We start from the raw sequence: 24,145 nt of genomic DNA on the forward strand, positions 1-24,145 counted from the left end.
ATTCCTTACATATGAGGATATCTACAAAAACACAGATGCTCAACAATGGATTGTAATGGCTATGTATATTTGTTTATATATATATGTATCCATTTCTTAGAGACAAAATAAAATGAAGGAGCTCTTTAAGGAGAATTTGATCTCTGATTGTAGGGATCAGTGCAAAGTATTTGACTCACAGTTTCAGAATTTGTCACAGCACAATATTATAATAAAGTTCTACTGGCTTTTACATTACTGCAAATAGAATAGAATAAACAACTTTTTACCCTTTATAGACAGACATCTGATGCCAATTTTTTTGCAATCAAATTTCAGTAAGTAAATGTATATCAAAGATGCTTATTTTGGTCCCTACACCTTTGTATAGGTTTTAATTCACAAGTCTAAATGGAATAAACCTCAAGACTAGAACATGGAACAGTGGCAGGATATGACCAGCTTTCTCTAGGTAAGACATACAAATATTTAACAGCCTTGCAAAATTGCAATTGCAATTTATCAGCCTAGGAAGACTATCTATTTATCCACCCTTTACCCTGAGGAATGATATTACTTAAAAAAGAATGAAAAAAAAATCCTTTCTATGTGCAGGTAGCATTCTGGAAGTAAAAAAAGTAATAAAATGAGTTGTGTGCTTGGTTGTGGGTATAACACATGAAGAAGGGGCTGAATTTAATTACTGAATGCAAAACTCCATTCTACACTAAGGAACAAGTCTAGTTTTGTAGTACCCTACCATGTGTTTCTACCCTTTTCTTTACATTTACGGATAGGAGCTGTAAGAAAAAATCCTGTGGCAACTTCCCAGAATTTGCACTATAGTTACACACACACACACACACACACACATGTATGTCCCCCACGACTATACAGAAGCTATAATGCAGGAATCTTTACAAATTTATCTGTGTATTTTCATTTCACCTAATTTTGCAACAACACTAATGAAAAATTACTACACCTTGTTCCAGTAATTTAAGAATATGTTCATGGAAATACCTTCTTTCAATAGGCATGTTAGCAAAAAATTGTTGTAAAAAAATTGGAATTTTATTTCAAGTAGTTAAATGTTTTAGTACTTCTAAGTTTTGGAAGAATCCATCTGGAAGAAACTAGTCTGACTTTGAAAAATATTAATAGGCAAGCTGCTTAGAAATCTATTGCTAATATCCAAATCAGGAATAGAAAAAAAAAAAATCACAGATCTGATTCCATATTGTTATCTTTTATAAGACCCTGTCTTCTTTGCTTGAACTCTAATTTACTCCAAAGACAGTTATTCTCACAGGCAGCTTGTTCTATTATGCTCATAAGTTGTAAATTTAAACATTAGATATTGCTTCAAAGAACTAATTGAAGGATAGAGCATTCTTATCCCTACAGCTGTGCAGAGATTAACTCCTCCAAAGCTTAGCATGCCCCACTAGGAACATTACAGAACAACAGCACTGAGAGCCTTCTCTGTGCTTTTCCACTGAGGCAAGGTTAAGTACACTTATATCATCCCTTACAGGTGTTTTTTGAACTGTCCTTGAAAACCTGCAATGAAGGAGATTCCAAAAGCTTCCTTATCTCAGTTGTATGGGTATCAATCTTTCCCCTTAATATCCAGCCTAAATATTTCCCGATTACTTCCAGCTCGCTGTTGGGTCCAAAATGCAAAGAGAGCCCTTCAATATTTGCATCACCTGTGCTCAAAGGAAGAGGCAGACACAGGAGCTGATGCCTGAAGGCATTTCCAGAGCTGTCCCTGCAGGCAGGCACCCAGCAGCACCATGGAATACGTGGGGGGATGCTGAACAAGGCAGTTTCAATGGGAGGTGGCCAGATGCCCACTAGAACAAAGAAACAGGACAAACTGAGCCTCTGAACTGCCCAAATTGCCCTTCTCTGGGGACAGCAGCTATGTACTGGGTTTAAATGTGCCCCAAGGTTTGTGCCAGCAAATGTTAGTGCACCAAAACTCACAGTGAGCAAGGGAAATCAGCAGAAGCTACAGCTTTATCTCGGGAGCTCAGGCTGCTCAATTCTTCCTTTCCCTTGGCATTCTGCAACCCACCATGGCTCCCTCTAGGACTCTCCCAGTGAACTCAGGATTTCTGTGTATATTTGGACCAATGCCAATGGTATTTAACGTTTAATACAGATAAAGAAAATTAGTAAATCTGTATGTATATCGCACTTGATGGAAAGAGTTCAGTTTTGGAAATGAGTGACAGGACATGGTTAATAGTTTTTACAGGAAAAAAATGGCATGCAAAATGTGAAGAGAGTTTCATTAAATAGAAACACTTTGGTTGTTCATGGAATAGAAAGTAAAACCATTTCCTTTTCTTCCCAAAGACTGAAAACAACCATAAATTACAATATATGTTTGTATTAAAAAGTTACTTAGAAACAGGTTTAAGAATGGCAAGGACTTTCTTGCTTTAAAAGCAGAAACAAGAATCTAACAATCTCCTTTAAATGAAATATTTGTCACAAATTCCATTGCTTTTCTTCATAAAATAAATGAAGCCTGCAGGCAACTAAAAGTACCTACAGCAGGAGGAACATTTCACTGTTGTATTTGCTCAAATCAATAGCTATTGAAGTTGTTTGGGGGATTTTTGGATTGAGTATTTTATAAAACACATTTTTAAAAGGATCTCATGAAACAATTTGTCGTTACACAAACCTGCTAGATGTGCACATTAAAGTGTTTGATGAGCTTTTTTTTGTTGTTGTTTGGAATATTAAATTAGCAACTTCAGGGCCTAGTCCACTAGGTGTACAAAGAACTCGTGGAATTTGAGCAGGAATGTTGGATTCCCTGTATATTTTTGGATCCACAGCAGGATGGTTTCCATACATGTGATTTATATACTCCTATCTAATAGAACCAAAAAACAAAAATAAGAAACTCAAATTCTATTATGACACAGCACACATTCATCCCATGGCAGCATTGATGGGGACAACAAAATTACTATATAATGGCATGATCCAAATCCAAATTCAGTCAATGAAACATTTTCTCTTGTTTTACTTAATATTGAATATTAATTAGGAATTGGTTTGAATTTGGCTAGGCATTGGCTGACAACAAGGTGTGCTCTCATTTGCTTTAGTTATTTGACATATTAAGGTACAGTGGGGGGAAAAAAATCACAGCACAAAAAAAAAAAAGAAAAAAATTTTACTAGATTTTTACATTTAGTAAATGGTACTTAAACTCCATGGACATGAAAGTAGTTTTAAACTTTACCTTTGAAATTTTACTTTTTCCAATATTTCATAGAAAAGAAACGCTCTAAGATACTGTTTCAGACCACAGAATTATTACAGAACATAAAGATTATATGCAAGGGCTTAATCCTTTTCCCAACAAAGATGGTGGCCAACACCATTTTAACTCCAATGGGACAGGGGTCAGCTGAGAATGTGCCATGTTCCTAATTGGAAATCTCCTTTGTGATAAAAGAGTCTGGCATACACTTTGCCTTTGTAATTCGAATTCTATCAACAACTATTCCTAGCCACAAGAGAAATATTTTTAGGCAATATATTTGTATCGTTTCACAAAACTATGTTAAAGAGAGATGTGTGGGTGTTTGTGTGTGTGTGTATGTATTTATGTATGTATGTATACATATTTATGAGCTTGGGATGATTTTCTTAAAATACTTAACTTCACTTACATTATATCTTACATTGCAAAATGTACAGACACCCAGTGTTCTTTTTAACAACATATACAGGTGAATTTATAGAGCCTTATAAAAGATTTTGTGATTCCAAATTAAAAACCATAGAAACATAACCAAAATAATGGAGAGTGATTTATACCTCTGATAGTACATAGCGCTCATTCGGGTAATATTGACAGCTGCATCTTTGGCATTGAAAATTCCTTACAACTTTTTAGACAAAATGTTGTTGCTTACAGCTTTTTTTTTTTTTTTTTTAAACAAGAAAAAACAGGATCGACCAAAATACGAATTTTGGGGAAGTACTATTAAAGGTTTATTTTATTTTTGTTTTTAGCAAGGATAGCTTAGGAACCCTGAATTATCTTCTCACTTTTGTGTATGGTGTAGACTGTATGAATCCATTTAAAAATCAACTAAGTTGTACCACGTTTTTCGGAAAATTATATATAATATAATATATATATATTTTATATTTATTTAGAAGCTTTGAAATAGTACAGTAAACACTTTGCAACACGGTGTATAAACTACAGAAATGTCTTTGATAATTTTGTGGGTCTCCAGATTAACAACATTTTTATGACCCACAGGTGAAAAGAACATGATCACAATCTCTCTTGTAAAGTTGGAATAGTTTGGGGAACACTTGATCACACAAAAATAATATAAAACAGTCAAGTTTAAAACAGTGATATTGCATTTATAATGCACATCTCTTTTATCTGTACGATTGGCTTTTTGTGGTGAATATAAACATCTAAAGGGCTCAGTGACATTTTGGAGAGAGAAAGATATATAGTGCTGTAAACAGGCACACACTGATCAGAGAGGCAAGATCAGTTGCCTCTGAAGTTTCTACAGTTCTACACATTTCAACTCATTTCTCAGGCCTGCTGAGAGCAATTAGGTCCTATTGTTGGCCAGGATGTCTCCAACAGCACACAAATCCTTCAGTTACACAGAACTGGATGGCCAAGATAATGAAGTTGAAAGCTGATGCTTTTTGTTGGTCGACTTTCTTTTGTGCAAATCATGCTGCTTCAGGTAAGTCCTGTAGAAGTGACTAGCATATCCTTTTCCGTGCTGCAGGAAAGAAAGAAAGACACTTCTGAGAGGAACAAAAATAAAAAAAAAATCAGTCTCCAATAGTTCTTAGGTTTAGGATTTCTTAGGGTGTAGAGAAACAATCAAAACTTGTCACAAACTGATGCTGGAAATTCCCATTATGGCAAACAGTTTAATGTTGATTCACTTTTCAGAGAAAGCCTCTTTTTGAGGCTTGATAGCCTGAATACCAAATTTCATAGGCTGTTTTATTATTCAGTCTAACTTGTCATGGCAAATATTCCAATGTGCCTGTACAGAATCAGTATAAGGATAAAGCAATTATTCAGACTTACAGGTGAAGTATTACTGGAATTTCACAGGCTAATTTTTCCCTAGTTCAGCTTCTTTTTTGAAGCAAGATCTAGAATTCCCCCTAGAATTCAGAAGCTGGTTTTCCTTCTCTTTCAAAGTGAACCATTATCCTCATCACTAAATGACCCTTCAGTCTGGTTTGACAGATGAAAAAAAATGGTGCATTAGTGCTACAATTCAAATTTCAGCATTTACTGTCAGGCTGAAAATTAACTCATGTTACACAGATGAAGAAGGTCAATGCATTAGCAAAGCCATATCCCAATCCACCAGCTGCAGTAGCTATATTACCTCAAGACACCTGCTAATTTAACTGTAATTGGGAGCAAGAGTAACAAATGATTTGTACTAGCATTCAGGAAGACCCCAGGTTAAATTCTCAGCTCAGTCCCAGATTAAAACAACGAACTAACTCACTTGCTCAAGTATTATAATTAGCATCAGCACCATTATTATCTGGTAAAGCTTGTAGTGATAAAATCAGGTGTTACCTTAGCTCCAAATCAACTAAATCCCTACCTGAATTTCAGTCTGCTTCTCTGCATGAAGTTTTACAAGTGAAACAAAAAGCAATCTTAACTTTTGAATGAATCTTTGAATCATGTACAGGTTGATGCTTGCGTGGTGACACAAAAACACATCCAGTCTCCGTTCCATTTAACATGAATGTATACATGAAATACATACTTATTTCCTATATATATTCACTAGTAAAGGTATGAAATCTGAGAACTCTATCACAGGGAAGTTAGATTACTTACACGAAAGTGTTACTGTGGGTGTTGTATCTTTGTCTAATCTAGCCTGCCTATGCTACAGGATACACACAGAAAAATGTGAAAAACATTTCTGTACAAGCTATCTGTTCAACATAGAGAAAACTGCCAGATATGTTGTTAAAACTAAAATATCTAATAGATGAGGTTTTCAATGTTTCATTTCTGTAGCAAATTAGTAGTAGAATTAGAAAGAATTTTTAAAAGCTTCTGCAAGAATTTTTTTAAACAATGTTTTTAAGAATAATGAGATCAGAACCTTCATGAGGTTTTGATGCAGTACATTATCAGATTAATCCAGTATCTAGGTATCTTTTAAAGTATCTTTTTTAATTTTGCAAGAAAGAATCATTCCAATAATAGCAGTAAAAATGACAAGACTTCTATTGCATCTTTAAAACTTTTTTTCCCAAAGCTCAGTCATAATTTCAGTTCTCTTGTAAATATTTAGGCACAGTTTTGTAAATTGGTGTCTGCCACTGAGGAGCTCGTGCTGCACTGCAGACACAGTAGGAGAAAGATAAACAGAGATGCAGCTGGGGGCAATTGCTGCATTTATGCAGCACCACTGCCCCAGTCCTGTCTGACACAGTGCCTTGGTGGTGCTGATGTGGCACCATCTTTCAGATAACACAGAGATTGAGTTACTGGCTGCGTCTGGCCTTCTGCCACGTAAATCGATGCCTTTTGAAATTCTTAATCTCCAGTTAACATGCTTATATTGCAAAACAATCAAGCCCTTTTATAGCAATAACTAAATATTACATGTTAAGTTGCAGAACTACTGCAATTCTCTCCACCTACAAAAATTGTACCAAATCTTAAAATATCCTCTTCCAACACATAAAAAGCATTGAATTTTAAAGAGAACTTTTGTGCTCTGTGTTTGTTTGGCTTTTTTTCTGGTTCTGCACAGAAATTTATGTGCAAGCAAATCTCTCCATATCTATACCAGTTTCCGTCTTTTTACAGATGGGGAATATAAATCAGAGAGGTTAAATGGAAAGGAGGATGGACTCAACTTAAAAAAGAGAGCAATGAAAGTTCTGACATCTGGTTCTGTGTGTGTGCATGCATGTATGTTCATAAATAAACTTTTAAAAAAACAACACTAAGCCTCTCTGTATCACAATTTCTCCATCTGTAAAATGGGAATAATATTGCTTACCTATCTCCTAGAGGTGCAGGAAGGTTTAAATCACTATTCTTTATAATCCACTTTGAGATCCAGAGATGGCAAGTGCTATAGAAATGGAAGTATCACAGTCAGTGTAAGAGCTGGAACAAGAACACCATAATTTCTGGTGCCTAATATCTCCTCTGAGGTCACAGCTCTCTCTTTCATCCTTATTTTATCACCTGCTCTGAACTCTCAAACTAGTACACAGGGAAGTTCCAAGTCTGTGTGAGTATGGGTGGTCAGAAAAAAGGCTTTAATAATAAGCAGTTTCATAATTCTGATAATGTAATTCTGCTAATTGTACACATATTCTAATATTATTTGAGGCGAACAAGATGATTAAAGATTCACAAGCATTACAATCAAATTCTTAGGGTACAGGACTTGTGCTGTATTGATCCTTCCCAGAACAACAAAGATTTCGAGCATTACAGTAAGAGTACTTAAAGCATATCATTTATGTGGAATAAAATAAAATAAAATAAAATAAAATAAAATAAAATAAAATAAAATAAAATAAAATAAAATAAAATAAAATAAAATAATAAAATAAGACCTGGCAAAGGTTCATATGTTGCTCAATACACCATAATAAGCCTCCCATGCACAGTGAGCTAATTCTATGTAGACTGATAAGAGAAGACATGTAAAGATATCAGTAGTAGTTGAACAGAAAAATAAATGAAAAATACTAACATAATAAACAGGAAAGAGAAATTAAAGTATGCAGTAATTACTCCTAGCTCATGGATCAGAAATGAACAGAAAATCATGTAAAGCCCTTGTCTCTTTAATAAATTTTCCTTTCACCCTGTTGCAAACCATCCTATCACATCCAAACTCGATGTCAGATTACTACTTTATGAGAACAGGCAGGAGCACTTGCTCTTATGGAAAAGCCCTAGAAGGGATTGCTTGTGCTTGGAACACCTTCAAACTCTCCAAATCAAGTTTTGCTCCTGCTTAGCAATGGTAGCTAATCTAAAGGGATCAGAGGAAGGGCCCAGTACTTCCCTCCACAGCTGGCGACCCAAGTAGCAAAAGGAAACAAATCCCATACCTTTATAACTATTGTCATTTTCCCTCTGGACTATATTTAAGAGCTCCATAAGCTCCTGCAGCTTTGCTTCTGCTCTTAACAGAACAACTGCTGAGCCCCCCCAGAAGTGCCAACAGCCTAAAGATCCAAAGGAACAGCTGGATGATAACATTTCCAAAGAATATCAAATACCAGGCATGCTGCTGCTGTTTCAGATATACTCCTGATCCCCCTACACTTAGGAGAAAGATTACCTAAACCCCTTTCTTTCAAATCAGAAAAAATCTGCAACAGCATTTCAGGGGAAAAGCCACTATGTAAAGTCTTATCTTGTTTCAGATCTACATTCCCTAAGTTCAGACAATTTCCAAGCAATATTTGTCTTCACATCCGGGCTTTTGTGCGAGCACTCAGCTCACTGTTCTCTCTGCTGGTTCCCCTGTACAAACTGTGTGCCTCACCAAGCCTTCCCCACAGAGCACAGCAAATGATGGAGGAACACAGGATGCTGTGACTTCCTGCATTTCACTCAGAAACAGCCCAGCTATTCTGGCTCCACTTGCAGTGAGCGATAATTTAAAAAGGAGTTAATTACCTCATATGCGCTATGGCAAGGTTGGATTTAAATTCACATTGTTAATTTTAACTGTGCTTTATGTTTTGATGGTTGGCCTTACAGTCTACATGTTAACTGTAGCATATGAAACATGGCTCTTCACTAAGTCCAGAGCCAGGAAATTTTATTTTCTAGAGACCAACCAACCAAGCAGACTGCAAGTTCAGCGTTCCTGCTCTGACCCAGCCCAAGCGAATGCAGAGCAAGACCTGAGCAGTGGTAGAATGTATTCTGTCAGAAATAACCTGGCTGTTCCACCTAGCCTGGAGCTCAAGTTCAGATAGCAGCAACTGTGGGGTTTTTTTGGAAAGAGGAAATGGGAATGCAGAGTAAACTACCATAGCTCCCTCACCCTTCGTAGTGGTGCATCCAGGTAAAGGGTGAGACACACGGCTGGGGCTGGGGCTGGGGGATGTAGGATGGGGATTACTCTGCTGCCACCCATGTTCTGTGGATAAAAAAGCATTCCAGTCACTGCAAGTGTCAATTCAGTATATTTTGCAACCCATACAAGTCCTTTTTTTTTTTTAAAAATGATCTATTAAAGACGTTTGCGAAAGCATTGCTTATAATATTTTATGAATATTCCAGTAGTGGCATTATAAAAAGAGAGTGTCTTATCCAGGCCAATAAACTTTGGTACACAAATATAAAAATAGTATTTTACTCATAGATCTTTTCCTTATGAATTAGTTTCAGGGGAACTTTTTTCCTTTGCTTTCAAGGCTTTAGTGAAGAGATTTTGTTCTTCAAATTTACATATTCTGTAGAGAACTCTTGGATAAAACACCTTTCATTACAGATGCCCATGTTTCATTTTACACAATTAATGCGGGTTTTTGACTCTGCATTTTATCAAATAGTTGGGGAGGTAAAAAAAAAATAAAAACCAAAACAAAACAAAAAAAAGGAACATACTATACTTACTTTTGTACTTGAAAATAAAGACAATTAATTAAATAAGATCAAATCTCCATTGATGTCAGTGAGTCTGTTGGCTTTGGTGGTCAGTGTTTGTGTGCTTTAGGAGGGTCCTGAAGGCCACTAAAGATGCCAGGTGAGAATGAGACCACATTCTGCCTGTCAAATTCTGGCATGTCACAAGGCAGGCAAGGCAGGAGAAGTCCCTGCACAGGAACCTCTCAGTTGCCCCCGGGTAGAATTTGCCCCTAATAACAATATGGCATTCAGTGTGGCTGAAATGCTCCTTCTGGCATCTGCAAATTCCAAGATATAAATATTGTTTCTAAAATAAAACAACAGCATTTGGAGTGATGGGTACGACAATTGTCCAGATTTCATGTGAAACAAGAAGATTGTGAGCACTGGGTCTTCAGGCTGTGAATAAATTAGAGTAGGCCAAAATGCAGAAGTTTTATTGCTGCACTGAAACTTTTCTGGAAATAGGCTTGATTTTAGCTAAATAAATTATCTCCACAGGCCATTAAAATCTTTCCTTCCTTTGAGAGTACATCTTTACTTCTGGAACAAATATGATTATGCAAAAAAACCCCTATCTTTTGTATAAAGAAAACTATGTAACCACATATATTGTGCTTTTCTTTCTCCTTTCATTAAGTGCATACATTTCCATGTCTATATTCATTTAAATCACTTCAAGAAAGGAGGATTCCCAACCATGCCAGAATTTGACAGTACTGGATACTGCACTGCCCATAATGCAGTAAACCTGACAAATAGTGTCACCTACTCCAGGAAAAGGGGGCAAGAGGTTTTTCCTTTGCATTTAGGTACAAAACTGCCACTTTTCAAATTTGAACATCATCTTCTAGACCAATAACAGATCATTATTTTTTTGAAAAAAAATTTTGACCAAATGGCTGACTTAACACACATTGCCACTTCTTTTAGCTTCATTTTGAGATTGGAAAATACATACCTAAAAGGTGTTTAGGTATTTTTGGTGTTTGGAACATGCAACTATTTTCATATGGCAAGTGAGATGCCTGATACAAATGCTGACACATGATGACAGACACTGAAATGATGTTTCTCTGGTGCTAATGGTTGCTCAGAGATTTATATGCCACCTGGACTTAGCTAATCCTCTGGATAAGGAAAAAAAAAAGAAAGAAAAATAAAAGAAAAAGAATAAAAAAGCTTTTCAATAAGAACAGCTACTCAAAACTATCCAATTCCCAGTTCATTTAAGCAGTGGCCTTAATCAACATGTGCTTTACATCAAGCACATGACTAAGAAGGATTGACTTTTGAATCAAGCCCTGGATTTTGTCATCAGTGTTCTGTTGCACACAAGATACTTTTATGTGCATTTGATTTTCTGTTCTAAATGCAGAGAATTTTCTTTTCCACCCCCAGCAACAGCCCAGAGGCACAGGAGATGTCAAATTTGATTTATCTCTGGTTCTGATTATTTACTACCGAAACAATGCTTTTTAGTTACTACAACTCAGCAGAGAAAAGTACTAAGCTATATTCAATAATGCACCATTAAAACACAAAAGACCATTTTTCCACAAGATACGGTGGGAATAAAGCTGCTTTGTCTTTCTGTACTATTATAACCATATTATCTACCTGAAAACACTAAAGATAATACATGACATCACCATTAAAGTCAGAGAACCACAGAATATTTAATTTTGCAAGAGTTCTTATAATTATGTACTGTGTTCAGGCTTATTAAATAACTCCCAAATTACTCCTGATGTATGTCAAACTTACAGCACAGAGCATATTCCCTAAGAATATTTCCAAATTCTCTGTCAACAACTTACTCTAATTGCATGGATGTTGTAGTACCAGATTCAAATTCTTTGCAATTCACTATAAACTAATAATTTTAGTATCATCCTTAGTAAAACTCCTATTTGACTCATTTCTTTAATATTTTTGTATAAAAATAGCTAATGTGCTTGTATGCAACAGTAATTTTTTTCTCCTCGATCTTGTTTCCTTTTTTCTCTATTTGTTTTTGTTCTGTGTTTTTCAAAATTCACCATTTTTGACGCATTCTTACAAAATCTGCAGCACACATTTCTTTCAGCTGACAAGCCTGGAAATGAACATTTCAGTTTGAGGCTTAACCAATGCAGAACACACTAAAGGCCAGCTACAATGTGACTTAAAATTTTCAGAGCCCTGGGGAGCAGAGGAGGGATATGAACCATTCCTCCTAAATTGCTCATAAGTGCCCCAGTTCCCTATAGATTCAAGGGAGAAGCAGACATGTAGATCACCATTTGGTGGCCTTCAGAGGTGCCTGAATTATTCATGCAGGATTTGGCCTGAAATAATTAAATTTACTTGTTCTTACATGAGGTAACATGCATTACAGCATTACATCAGCATCACACTATGAATTCCTATCCAATTTATCTTTGCCATGATGTTTTCTCCAATGCTCCGCTCTCCTAGCAGGGATTAGCTGGCATTAGGACCTGGCAGGTTTGCTTCCACTCTTTTTCTCAATGTTTTATTTTCTGTTTCTAAAGCACACTGCTTGTCATAAGCAGCACACACTCTGATTTCAAGGAGTCTTTCTCAGTTTACCAAGATAACACACTTAAGTGTATCAAAGGCTTCTCACAAGCCTTTCAAAACTTCTCTTTTTCAAAATCACATGTTGGCTTGTTTCTATTCGTAAATGAAGTTTGCCCATCACCATTCTTTGTCACTTAAGACTATCAGAATGGAATGATTTATACCCACATTATTAAAATTTCTCAGCCATATCAAGCAATCTACATGGGCCACAGCATGTGAACAAATTCAGTCTGCTTTCAGGAGTGGTCCCTGGCACCGTGTCCCAGATTTTCTAGGGAAAAAAATCTGGGTTGACACGGGCTAAAGGCAGGCCAGAGAGTGTGAGAGTACAGCCCATGACATTCCAGTGGTGGAAAAGATCCAGTTTAATTCATTACAGTAGCCATAAAGAAGCGTGGAAGTAGAAAGCACACAGTCCTTTATCTCAAGTGGAGCAGAAGAAATGTTATTACTGCATCTCATTTGTAAGGTAGAACTTTTTTAGATCTCAGTTCCTATCAATACACACAGCTGTGTGCAGCTCCATTCAATTGTCATCTCAATTCCAATTGAGCAGAGATGGATGTTAAATTAAAGCCCAAACAGTCAACTAAAAAAAGTCACAAAGTGACAGAATTTGACTCTGACAAAAGATGAATTCACAATATCAGCATCTATAAAATTCCTTATGAATAAAGAAAGGTTGCATTCAAGCAGTTTCATCATGGATCTTTTTCCAGGGCTGAATGCAGCCGTGATGCTGAAGGTGAAAAAGAGAAAGTCAGAAGACTGAGCTCACTTGCAAAAAGAGGAGTCTGCCATCCCTGTACTTCTTTAGGAGATCTACTCTGCATCCTTTATTTTTATTTCCTAATCCACATTACTTCTGGTGACCTATAAAAATGTCATGTAAAATAACACTCTTTACACACATGGAATAGGTTCATGTGCATGCAAAAAATGCATATTTACTCTTGCAACTCATACAAGCATGTGATTTTCAGGCAGAATTGAGGAACCAAGTTCTGAAAGTTTGCTTTTCCATGTCCACTGTATTTTCTTCAACCAATAAAACCATTATCCTAACAAAGAAAGAAATCAAATTACCTCAGAAGAGTTTGAATTTTCAGTGAACCCACATCATATTTAGTTCTTCCAACATTTGGTTAGGTATTGAAGTTAAAAATTATATTCTTATTGTATCTCCTACTTCCTCTCCAAAAAGGTACCCAATACCTAATTTTTCACTTTTCTGACCTCACCATATTATGTTTCTAAAACAAATACATTCACAGCTACTTCCCAGCAGCAGTCATCAGACTACTAGCATGGAAATGTGGATTCTCAGTGGTTAATGCACAAATAAAGCTGTTTACAGGCTTGCCAGACAAACAGCAACACCGATCCCCACAGCGTGCTTGTCCAAACGTGATAAACAGATGCACTTCCCTATCTTATTGCCTATTTGTTGCATTTCTTTAAATGTTTTTTTGTTGTTTTTTTTTTTCCCCACTTGGGTCAAGGCAAGAAAAAGTAAGAAAAAGGGAAAGGAAACCCTCTAAAATGAAAGCAGTGGAAATGACCGTGGAAAATCAGTAGTTGTGCACATCAAAAGACTCAAGGCAAGTATAATTGCCTCTGCTCTGCAGGCCAAGGGGTTCCTTGGGCAGAGGCACACAGAGAGGAAAAGATTTGCTGCACACAGACCCAGGATCAGGCACACATTCAATTCTCCAGCTCCTGACTGTCACAGTGAGGAGTTTTGTACATTGAAGAACAGCATGTATTTATAATGAATAGAATTTTGCCTATCAAAAATAAATAACTTCAGTGCCTTTGAAAATTTTAACTGCAAACATCTCCATGCTTCCCAGAGAGATTCACTTCCCAAAGTGGCTAAATTACTTTTGTCATAGGGTTTAAATTTATGGGACAAGAGGACTTTTGGAATTTTAAACCAGCATAGCACACTAATCTTAAAAATTACTCTGAAGTTTGAAGCAATCTTTCTGCTGGGTTTTTCAGTCGTCTTCATACTCCACTGGTAGGAAGACAGAAAATGGTATCTTATAATTTAAAAAGAAAAATCTCCACAGATTGTATATAGACAGCACACATAAGCACTGCCAAAATTGACCTAAATGAATAAATATAGCACCAATCTGAGATAGTTAAGATACACGAGACTTCTACACATTCCAGAACTGGCAAATACAGATTTTACAGCCATTAGAGGAAAAGAAGCAGTGGAAATCCTGTCTTTTTAAGGCTAACTAAAAGTATAATCTTCTTTCAAAATAAAACTTGCTATTTTTTTTTAACTTTTTCAATTCTTTTCCTGCACTGTAGCTGGAAAGAGCTCTAGAGTCATCTAAGATAAAAGACATTATGTAAACCTAAAGGCAGACACAATTTTTAATCAGTATTTTGTACAGTGCTGGGTACTGTTAATTCTGTCCAAGACCACAGTTACACAAACAGATTGAAGCAAATAGATTTAAGAACTATCACCTGTGCTTTTAAATGAAAAGAAGAATGATTATTTCACTTTCTTAAAAATTGATTAAAATAATGTAATTTATAGGCTTTATTGGGCTACAGCCAAGTTATCTTTGCATATTTATATATTCCTTTCTAATTTTACTTTCTGGGCTATCCATATCCTTTCTATTGCTGCAATAATGCTCTGAGTTTCCTCCCCTTGAGCAGGAGCTGCAAGAGGAATACATTTCGAAGAAGAATGCAAACCATGAATGTAAGATAAAAATACCTTTCAGAAGTTATGCAATAAACACTGAACAGTTGAATCATCAGAAGTGGTTTATCCAAGATCATAAAGAACCTGCTGTTATAAGTAAAAATACATCAGTTTTGCTCTGCCTCAATTGTGTTTTAATTAGCACACGTTTAAGTTTTATTTCAGGTGTAGGAGGTTTTTTGTAAGATTTGTTTACCTAACAGAGATGCTGTATTATCTGAAGTGGCAAACTTGAGGTATGAGCAAAAAAATCTCAGCTTTTCAAATACAGAAAATATGGCAATGCTCTCTCTTCCAGACCTTTTAGACAAGAAAACATTTCCCATTAGGTTTCTTAGCATTATTAGATGATGGCCTTTCAACTCATCCTCCACATCTGCTGAGAAATTTTGCACGAGCAAAGTCATTGTCACCTGTGCAGAATTCAGAGCTGTAGCCTGTCCCAGGGATAAATCCCTGAATTTAAGTCAGGAGTCTCACTGTGGCAGGATATGCAAGATATTCACATGGTTTTAATGTTCCTTTTGACCACAAATCTGTTCTATTCACCAAGGAACAGCTCTTTAGCTGTGCACATATAACTTGTTTATTCATTTAATCCAGCATTATAATGCTTTCTTCTTAGACCAAGAATTGCAATATGTACATGCAATTTATTGGTGCTAATTTCTTTGGGTTTATTTCTGTGCATTTTTACTTCAAGTGTGTGTGAAAATCACAAACTGAATATAAAAGCTATTAATGAAGGGATCAGACAGCTCACAAATTTATACCTGATTTGTATTTGAAATCATGTAGGCTAATTTTAAAAGCAAAAATGCAGGCAGACCTCATTTTTAAAAATTAATCAAGTGTCCCATTCAAAAAAGCTGTTATTGATGTTTATGTAAATGGAATACTATTATGTCCATCATAGCTGTGATAAAACTACCCAAATAATTTCCAGAAATGAGATGTAACTAAGCAAATAAAAAATGAAAGAAAAATCTTCTTCCATCATATTGACTGAACCAAAGTGTAATTTCTCTTTTTTTTTTTTGAAAGTTGTTTCAAGACAGTGAAGACTTCTTGCTTAAAACATCTTTTCAAATATTTATGTTAAACATCAGCAGAAAATGTTGTGTTACAAATCCTGGCATACAGAATTGGGCCTTTATGATCCTAACTAGATCAAAATACACAATAAATATTTACATGCACTTTTTTTATTCCTTTGAAAAATAATCAAAGGATTGTGAGGCACTTCTTGTCCTGGTATAAATACACACACATTTTTCTCCTCTAGGTCATTTATTCTAATCTAATTCAGGGATGTGGATAATGACTGTAAGTTATTACAACTGTGCTTTGTGTCAGCTCTGTGGTAGATTATTTTAAATAAATTAATGGTCCAATTCTTAAACATTGAACTGCTAAAAAAGGCTTTTGAAAACTTTTCAATTTCATTTTTAAACAAACTTGACTTGGACAGATCAAGTTGAGCAGGTGACAAGTATTTTGTAGAACAAAACCATCAGATTTCACATGCACAGAACCACAGAGACTTGTGCTGGGACCAAATCGTGTCCAGACCTTCCTGGCATCTCTGCTGCAAAGGGAGTCAGTGGCAAGGCAGGCATGGGATGAGGTCAAAGTTGTTTATATTATATTTATATTAATATTATATTTAATTTCTTTGGATGACACTGACAAGTCTCATCCAAATCCTCTGACTCTGCAAGCCCAGAACTATGTGCACCTATCAAAGGGAGTGATGTTTAGAAACCACGCCACACAAACCAAAATGTCCAAAAAAAGGGATTCTTTTCCCCTTTCCAATTCACTTTGCTTAGACACCAGCTGTTTGAGTAAGAGACCAGCTTTTTTATCCTCTATAACATCCTACTTAATATGAAAAAATCCTGATTCATGCATAAAATATGTTGATAGTGGTGGCAGTACTTTCCATGATAAAGATAGCATTTCATCAGTGAGGATGAACATGCTTGAGTGTATGTAAAAAATGTTGCAGAGCTAACTAGGGAGCTACTTTAGAACACGATTATTATTCCAAAATATCTCCCTGTATAAACACTGTTATTTCATGCAGGAAATTTTGCCCTTATGAAGTTTATTTTAACCTGCTTTCAAAGTAGATTAAGCATTGCCAAAGTTATTTTTTAGAGCAAAATAAGCATTTCTACATAGAAGGTTCAGGTGTTATGGCAATTTTTGACTAGTTTTGTATATTAAAAAAATTCTAACTTTTTAATAGGAAGAAAAATTACTCTATTACTAATGTCAGCATGAAACTTCAGGAAAGCTCTAAAGCATTAAAAAATTATTGCTCATCTAGAGTGAAGCAAAATTATATTTAAAAAAAAATGAAAGCTATTAATTATAGACCAAAATACTCCTGAGGTAGATTCAATGGTGCTGTTTCCACTGCTACAATCTCAGGACCTGGTTCAAGGTATTAGAAATTGAGCAGAATCAGATTGATCAGGTATTCATTGTGAAGAAAGATAATTTCTGTTACATATTCTACAGAATCTGGCCCAACAGAGTTTGAATCTTGGATTAAGGGTTTTGGTAACTATAGTAATACTATGTATAAAAATAATGGCTAGTATAACCACCACTGAAAGAAAAATTAGCCAGAAATTCTTAGAATTAAAAACATAGGAATTCTTTAAAAGCTACATTTTATTTTCCTCATTAGTGTTATTTCACTTATTTTCTGCAATCAAGTCCAGGATTTCTTTCATGCTTTATAAACATTCAAGTATTGAGGAGAATTTCTTAACTGTCTACAGAAATGCAGTGTTCAAACCTCGTGGATGAATAACAAGTAGTAAGTGTTAGTTACACAGTAAGAAGAATATGTAAGTTAGGGAGAATCCTGGAGTCACTCTATGAGATTTTTCAAAAATCCTACAATTTGCTGATTCCCTCACAACTTTATAATTTGTACTCATAGTGATTACGTAAAACTTAAGTATATTCTGCAAAATATATTATTTAAGTAGGTAGAAATCTACTTACATTTTGTTCGGAATAACACATAGAATATGTATGTTTATTTGGAAATTGGTGTATAAATAAGTCCAATGGCTTAGACGAGCAAGGTGAAAATTTGATGATGGAACAAAAAGAAACTCTATCAAGTATGTGATTTGTATACTTTTCTACATAACAACTTGTACTGTAGCTGCTGTTTTCACTTAACCAATCAATGATCTAAACCTCCAACCACAAAGAACCAAATATCCAAATGTCTTGAGCCTTCAGTTTCAACCATGCTACACAAGTTCAACAGGTTACTGCAATTTATGTCAAGCTGGTATCATTTTATCAAATGTGTATGATCTGATCAGTCTGTGACCCTGCTGCCCTGCAGTTGTTTTGCTGCTCCCTTGCTACTGAGCCCAGCAAACAAAAGCACACAGTTTACTTCCTAAATTCTCATGCAGCCTCCTTCACTTCCCCTCCCCACCACAGCTTGTCTACATTAATTAGCACTAAGCTTTTGATATGACTTTGCACAGAGTTATTTTCAGTATTGTTGCTGCTATGCCATGTGTTTCTATGCAATGAATAGACTGTCTAGAGGAACACAGTGACATGATCTGTGTAGGGGTTTTGTAGCACTTTTTTTAGTGTACTTTCAATTCAATTCCTTTTTACAACCTGGTATTTTATTTCCTTCTCGCTGGCTTTGTGCATTGTGGGAAACTTCTCAGGGAATTATTCCACTGCCTTTTTTTCTCAGGATGAATTCAAATTTCTCATGCTAATATGCATCATCTTCTTCATTTATCTCTTCTAAAGTTCTGCACTGAATGCAGTGCAGGAATCCCAGAGCAGACACGCTCCTGTGGCACCACAAAAGCTCTACCTGGAGCTACCAGACACCTTTGGAGCCACTGAGTAAGGGCACAGCTCCAGGGAGTGAATTCCTCAGCTATCCCAGTGTGCTGGCACGCCTCTGCAGATTTCCATTCCAGAGCCAGGCACCTCAGAAGCAGCAGAAGAGGTTTGCCCACATTTCACTGCACATCAGGGGTATGTGCCACTCGAGAGCCAGTGGTCCCAAACCCCTTCATGACATCTGCAAACACTCCCTCTTTTTTTCTGATGGCTGTTTCTAGATAATTTTTTTTAAACTCCATGGATTTCCTCATAAACGCTTGGGGAACCCTGACTCTGCTGAAATGTTCCATTTTATCCTCACGGTTTTTCCTCTTAGGCACAGAGTCTGGTAATGCTTTGCCTTATGACAAAATTTGATTACTTTAGGAGCTTCTTCTACAGAAGCTGTGCTAAAGGGTTTTTTTGACAGTTCAAATACACCCTATCGATTAATTCTCACTCACTTTATCAAAATTCTAATAGAACGACAATCTTTCTGTATTACTTTCCTGGTCAGATGCCAGCCACCTTGTTCCTACAACCCCTAAATTACAAATCTATGTCCTATGCTGAGGCTTCTCACTGGTCCCTAATTCACGATATTTTCTAGTACATTTTGAAGTGATAAACACAACTTCGGACATTCTTTGGTTACTAGCTCTTGTTAGAAGCCAAAAATTAGAGAAACACATATCCACTGACTCCTTTCTATTTGTTTTAGTTAATTGTTTCAACAACATCCTCTTCCATTTTCCACACATTTATTTAAAATGGTTACCTGGGATGGGTGTTTTCCTAGATACACCTGCCTTTCTCTGTCCCTCCTTAGGTAAATACAAATGAAAAAAAAAAGTTTAAAACTTCTGCCTCCTCCTTGTCCTCAACAACTGCAGTCAAGGGACTCACCAATTCTCTCCCAGCTTACTACACCTGATGTCCTGAAGTTGTCTACATTGTTTGCATGCTTTTGGCTATTTGCTCTAAGTTATTACTAAATACTACCCTAAAAGTCACTAGCTAGAATTTCTGCTCTTTTCTGATCATTCAGTTTAGAACCTTTCTTTTGTGTTTTTTTTAAGATACCTATTAAATTCAAATAGTTTTTGCATTCTGCAATACACTTTTTATTCTTTGTTAGTTATATTTCATGTGGCCATTTTCATACATGCTTAAACTTTTTATACAGTGGTTTTGCCTAATATGAGGGTTCTGTTTCATACATTTTAATTATTTCTTTAAAAAAGTCATTCTGCTGACAAACTGATTTTGACATGGTCTTCTGTATTAAGAAGTTGAATTTAATTTTATTTTTAATTCCAATTACCCAGTGAATCAACTAAGGTTCCTTCTTAAATCAACTTCCTCTTGTATATTTTTCTTGCCTTATTCGTTTAATACATTATTACTAATAAATTATTTACTCATTTCTACAACTAGTGCTCACTTTCTTTTTGTTGTTCCTGTTCTTTGCTATACAATTATAATCTAAAATACCAAAAAAAAAGCCAAAAAAAACCAACAAAAGAAAAAAAAAAAAAAAAGAAAAAAAAGGAAAATAAACCAGAGGAACATTACTCTTGTTTTGTAGAAATTTAAGCTTTGAATTTCAAGGAAAAAAAGCAAAACTAAATCTGGATTCTCACGTGTGGATTATGTAATAACACTCATTTATATTGGTTACTTCTGATATTTTACTTCCAATTGTTTGTGCTCTTGTACCAGAAAAGTGCAAAATGTAGATCAGTGTCTCTATGTAAAGACATTGTTCCACAAAACTACTTATGTTAGACTAACTAAATTTTAAAATTCCTAAACTATCGGTAAAATAAATATGTCATTGATATTTGAAATTAAACTCCCAGGCCTAGAACAAATCTGAACAGAACTAACATCGTGGGGTCACCAGATAAAAATCATCACTGCAACATCTTTACTGCACCAGAACCCAGCTGTGGTTAGACCATCTAAAGATGCTACCCAACTTGTTAAATTAAAGTTAACTTTTTAACTGAGGTGACAGTGATTAAATCAATATTTCTGGATGGTGCCTTAGTGCTGAGGAATGTTGCATAGAAATAAATGATGGAAGATAGTTCAGGAAAGACTGAAAGTTGTTAGGCCGTACTGAAATTTCACACTGGTCTTTAGAATATGACTGCATGATTGGCACGTGACATTTTAGCCCACACGAAATAAGCTGATTGTTTCAGGACAGGTTTTTAGGAATGCCTTTCACAAATCAGAACTAGTAGTCAAATTTAAAGTTGTCAGTAAAGTGAATCTAAAACATAAAGTGATAAGAAGACCTCTCCTAAATGAATGAAAATACCAGGACAGGCAATTAAGGAGGGAGAACTGAGCTGTCTGTGCTGAGAATGACCTGTAACAAAGATCTTCACATATCAGGACTGCCAGCACACCAACCCTCAGAACAACTAAATGCTTTCGGAAAATAAATAAATTAATACTATTCAGAGAAATTCTTTGCTCTTTTACCCTCAATCTGCTGTCCTAAAAGACCTCTGTTGCTTTAAAAAAGGGTCGATATTGCAGTGTTAATGTCTTTGGCTTATTTGGATGAGATAAACATCATAACTTCTTGAAGTCAAGGAAATTACAGTCTCTAATAAAACACAGAATGCAGCAAATAGAATGAAAAGACATATTAGATCAAAGTGCTGTTCAAGGGCTCTACAGCTGGCTCAGACTCCAAAAGGAATTATGAAGGTCTTTTTGAAATCTATCACACTCTTTCATGCCACATAACCATAGTCAAAAGGTGACTAAAGAGAGAGGCAAGATTTTGGAATGAGACAAAGGCACAGAAGAGCACTGACAAGAGTCAAAGGTGATCAGACTGAAGGCTCTTCTTCCTTCCAAACTACGTAAACAGCTACTTCAAAAAAAATATACATACTGTTTATTCACAAGATATTTCTCAATTATAAAACGAAGCTCCTAGGACTGTTCTCTCAATTTAACTCTAATCTTTGAAAACATTAGCCTGGCAACATCAATGTTGAAACCATCTACCCAAGAAAATTTTGAAAACAATCCAGCATCAGAAAACAAAACTGCGCAACTCCCCCACGAATATTAGCTGGCACTTTTGTTGTTGACAATGATGTCACACTAAAAACAATCAAGATTTTCTTCTTTTTTAAAAAAGCACTGATACAATGGTGCCTGAATCCAAGAGAAGCCATTTCCCCCTCCCCATTCCTGAAATTGTGCCTGTGTTATTGCTAGCACGAAAAGCAGAAAGAGCTCACTTTTGTTCCCGCAAAGGGAACGCCTCCACGCAGCTTTTTGAGCGGTACTTACTCAAATATGGTGGTTTGTAAGGCGCTCGTGTATTAGACAGCAGTCCATCGAACTCCTTCCTCTCCAGACTGTTGTGCAGGGCCTTCTCTTTGCCGAAGGTGGAGAAGGACCTTTCTGCCCCGGGCTGGGCTTCTGGTGTTTCAAACACTTCAGTGTCTGGAACGGAGTCCATGCCAGGTACGTGCAGATTGCTGCGGTAATCCGCAGCCTGGCGTCCATCGGATGGAACAAAGGAAGGCATCCAGCACCGATCCGAGTGGCCCAGTGCTTTACACTCCTCTGTGCAATTGGAGAAGAGATCCATGCCTGCAAGCACGAGAGAAAAAGAAACTACAGATATAAGCTTCAGCATCGTGGACGGCTGCTGACAGATAAGAACGATTACGCCAAGAAAGAGAAGTGGAAAGAGAAATGCCGTAAGGAATTCTTCCACTAGTTTCATCTCCTCAACAATGAAAAAAAATGTAGTTGTGCAGTCTTTAGGAGTCAAAGACACCCTGTAACAAGCATAACTAAACGCCAGAATGTCACACACACAAAGATACCACAAGAAGAGGAGCATCGGTGGTTGTCTAATCACTTAGAGATCTAGAGCTCACTGTTTAGAACCCATTCATACAAGGTTCGATTCTGCTTGCAGGTTGATGTCTGTGGTTCACGAGACAAAAAAATACCAGGTTGAAAATACCTGCTTAAGAACATGAAGGGATTGCTTCTACATAAATGTGTGTCTGGATTTTGAAATCACAGATTTCATTTATGAAATGAAACATTAATGAGTCCTATAAAGGAGCTATCTGCATACATCGGTATAGAGATGGAGCCTACTGACATTAAAAGCAGATGTTACAAAGTAGGAATTGAGCTTTCAAGTGATCAGGAGAGCTTATTCAATAGTTACATCACTCTCTCAGAGACAGTTTTCATTGCTGCTGCAGCAGTCCTTGCTATCATCAAGTCCTCCAAGAAGTGAGACAGAACCCTATAATAAAATACTGCAATTAGCAGTACAAAGGCAGATGCAGTCCAGTGTGATGTGGCTGTGGATACTATAAAAAAAAATGTTAATGCCTCCCCTATATAAGCAAACAATTATCCATGCCAACACGAAACTGTTTGCTTACAAATCCTTTAATGCTATTAAAGATCTCAAATGACAAGCTATGCTGCTTTTGACTACTTTCAGATCAGCCTTCCAAAGGAATATTTCCTGGCTATGAGTCACTAAATCGTTGGATTATAGTTGTTTGGAGAGGAATGGTGTATGAAATCACAGGGACAGAGTAAAAATAAATACCAGCATCTCCAAGTTGGTTTGTTCTTCTTTTGGGTGAGATAGAGTTCATTTTCTTCCTAGTAGCTGGTACAGTGCTGTGATTTGGATTTAATATGAGAATAATGTTGGTAACACATTAATGCTTTGGTAGTTGCTCAGCAGTGTTTACACTAAATCAGGGACATTTCAGTGTCCCATGCTCTGCCAGTGAGGAAATACAAAAGAAGCTGAGAGAGAGCATGGCCAGGACAGCTGATGTGAGCTGGCCAAAGGGCTATTCCATACCAGAGAGCATCATGTCCATTATATAAACTGGGAGAGCTGGCAGGGAGGGGCCAATCACTGCTCAGGGCTGGACTGAGCATCAGTCAGTGGCTGCTGAGCAAGTGTAGTGTGCATCACTTCTCTCTCTCTGTTTTGTTATTATTATGTTTATTTCAATTATTAAATTATTCTTATCTCAGTTGACAAGTTTTACTTTTTTATTTTTTTTTCTCCTCCCTATACCACTGGGCCTAGATAAATGAGCAAGCCACTGTGTGGTGCTTAGCTGCTGTTTGGGTTAAACCAATACAATCTTCAACATCATACAGAAAAGCAGAAAGGTAAAAAAAACAAAAACCAAAAACACCTCCTTTTCTTGTACTTATAAAGAGAACTGAGC

At 36.3% G+C, this 24,145-nt stretch overlaps 1 protein-coding gene across 3 annotated transcripts in view; it reads right to left on the reverse strand.

Annotated features, from left to right (window-relative positions):
• Nucleotides 1-3,166: 3,166 nt before the first annotated feature.
• PCDH10 (protocadherin 10) overlaps nucleotides 3,167-24,145 on the reverse strand; it is a 34,283-nt gene continuing 13,304 nt past the window's right edge. Inside the window, exons 4-7 of one of the 3 annotated variants that reach the window (XM_088164156.1) lie at nucleotides 22,206-22,511; nucleotides 9,078-9,173; nucleotides 7,059-7,133; nucleotides 3,167-4,778 (exon numbers count right to left, since the gene is read on the reverse strand). In XM_088164156.1, the coding sequence (XP_088020282.1) occupies nucleotides 7,099-7,133; nucleotides 9,078-9,173; nucleotides 22,206-22,511 (437 nt within the window). In that variant the 3' untranslated portion in view covers nucleotides 3,167-4,778; nucleotides 7,059-7,098. The remainder of the gene's footprint in view (nucleotides 4,779-7,058; nucleotides 7,134-9,077; nucleotides 9,174-22,205; nucleotides 22,512-24,145) is intronic. The other 2 variants (XM_014890993.2, XM_014890994.2) reach the window with 2 other exon arrangements.

The sequence above is a fragment of the Sturnus vulgaris genome, chromosome 4 (assembly GCF_052056855.1).
Source record: "Sturnus vulgaris isolate bStuVul1 chromosome 4, bStuVul1.hap1, whole genome shotgun sequence".
Lineage (NCBI taxonomy): Eukaryota > Metazoa > Chordata > Aves > Passeriformes > Sturnidae > Sturnus > Sturnus vulgaris.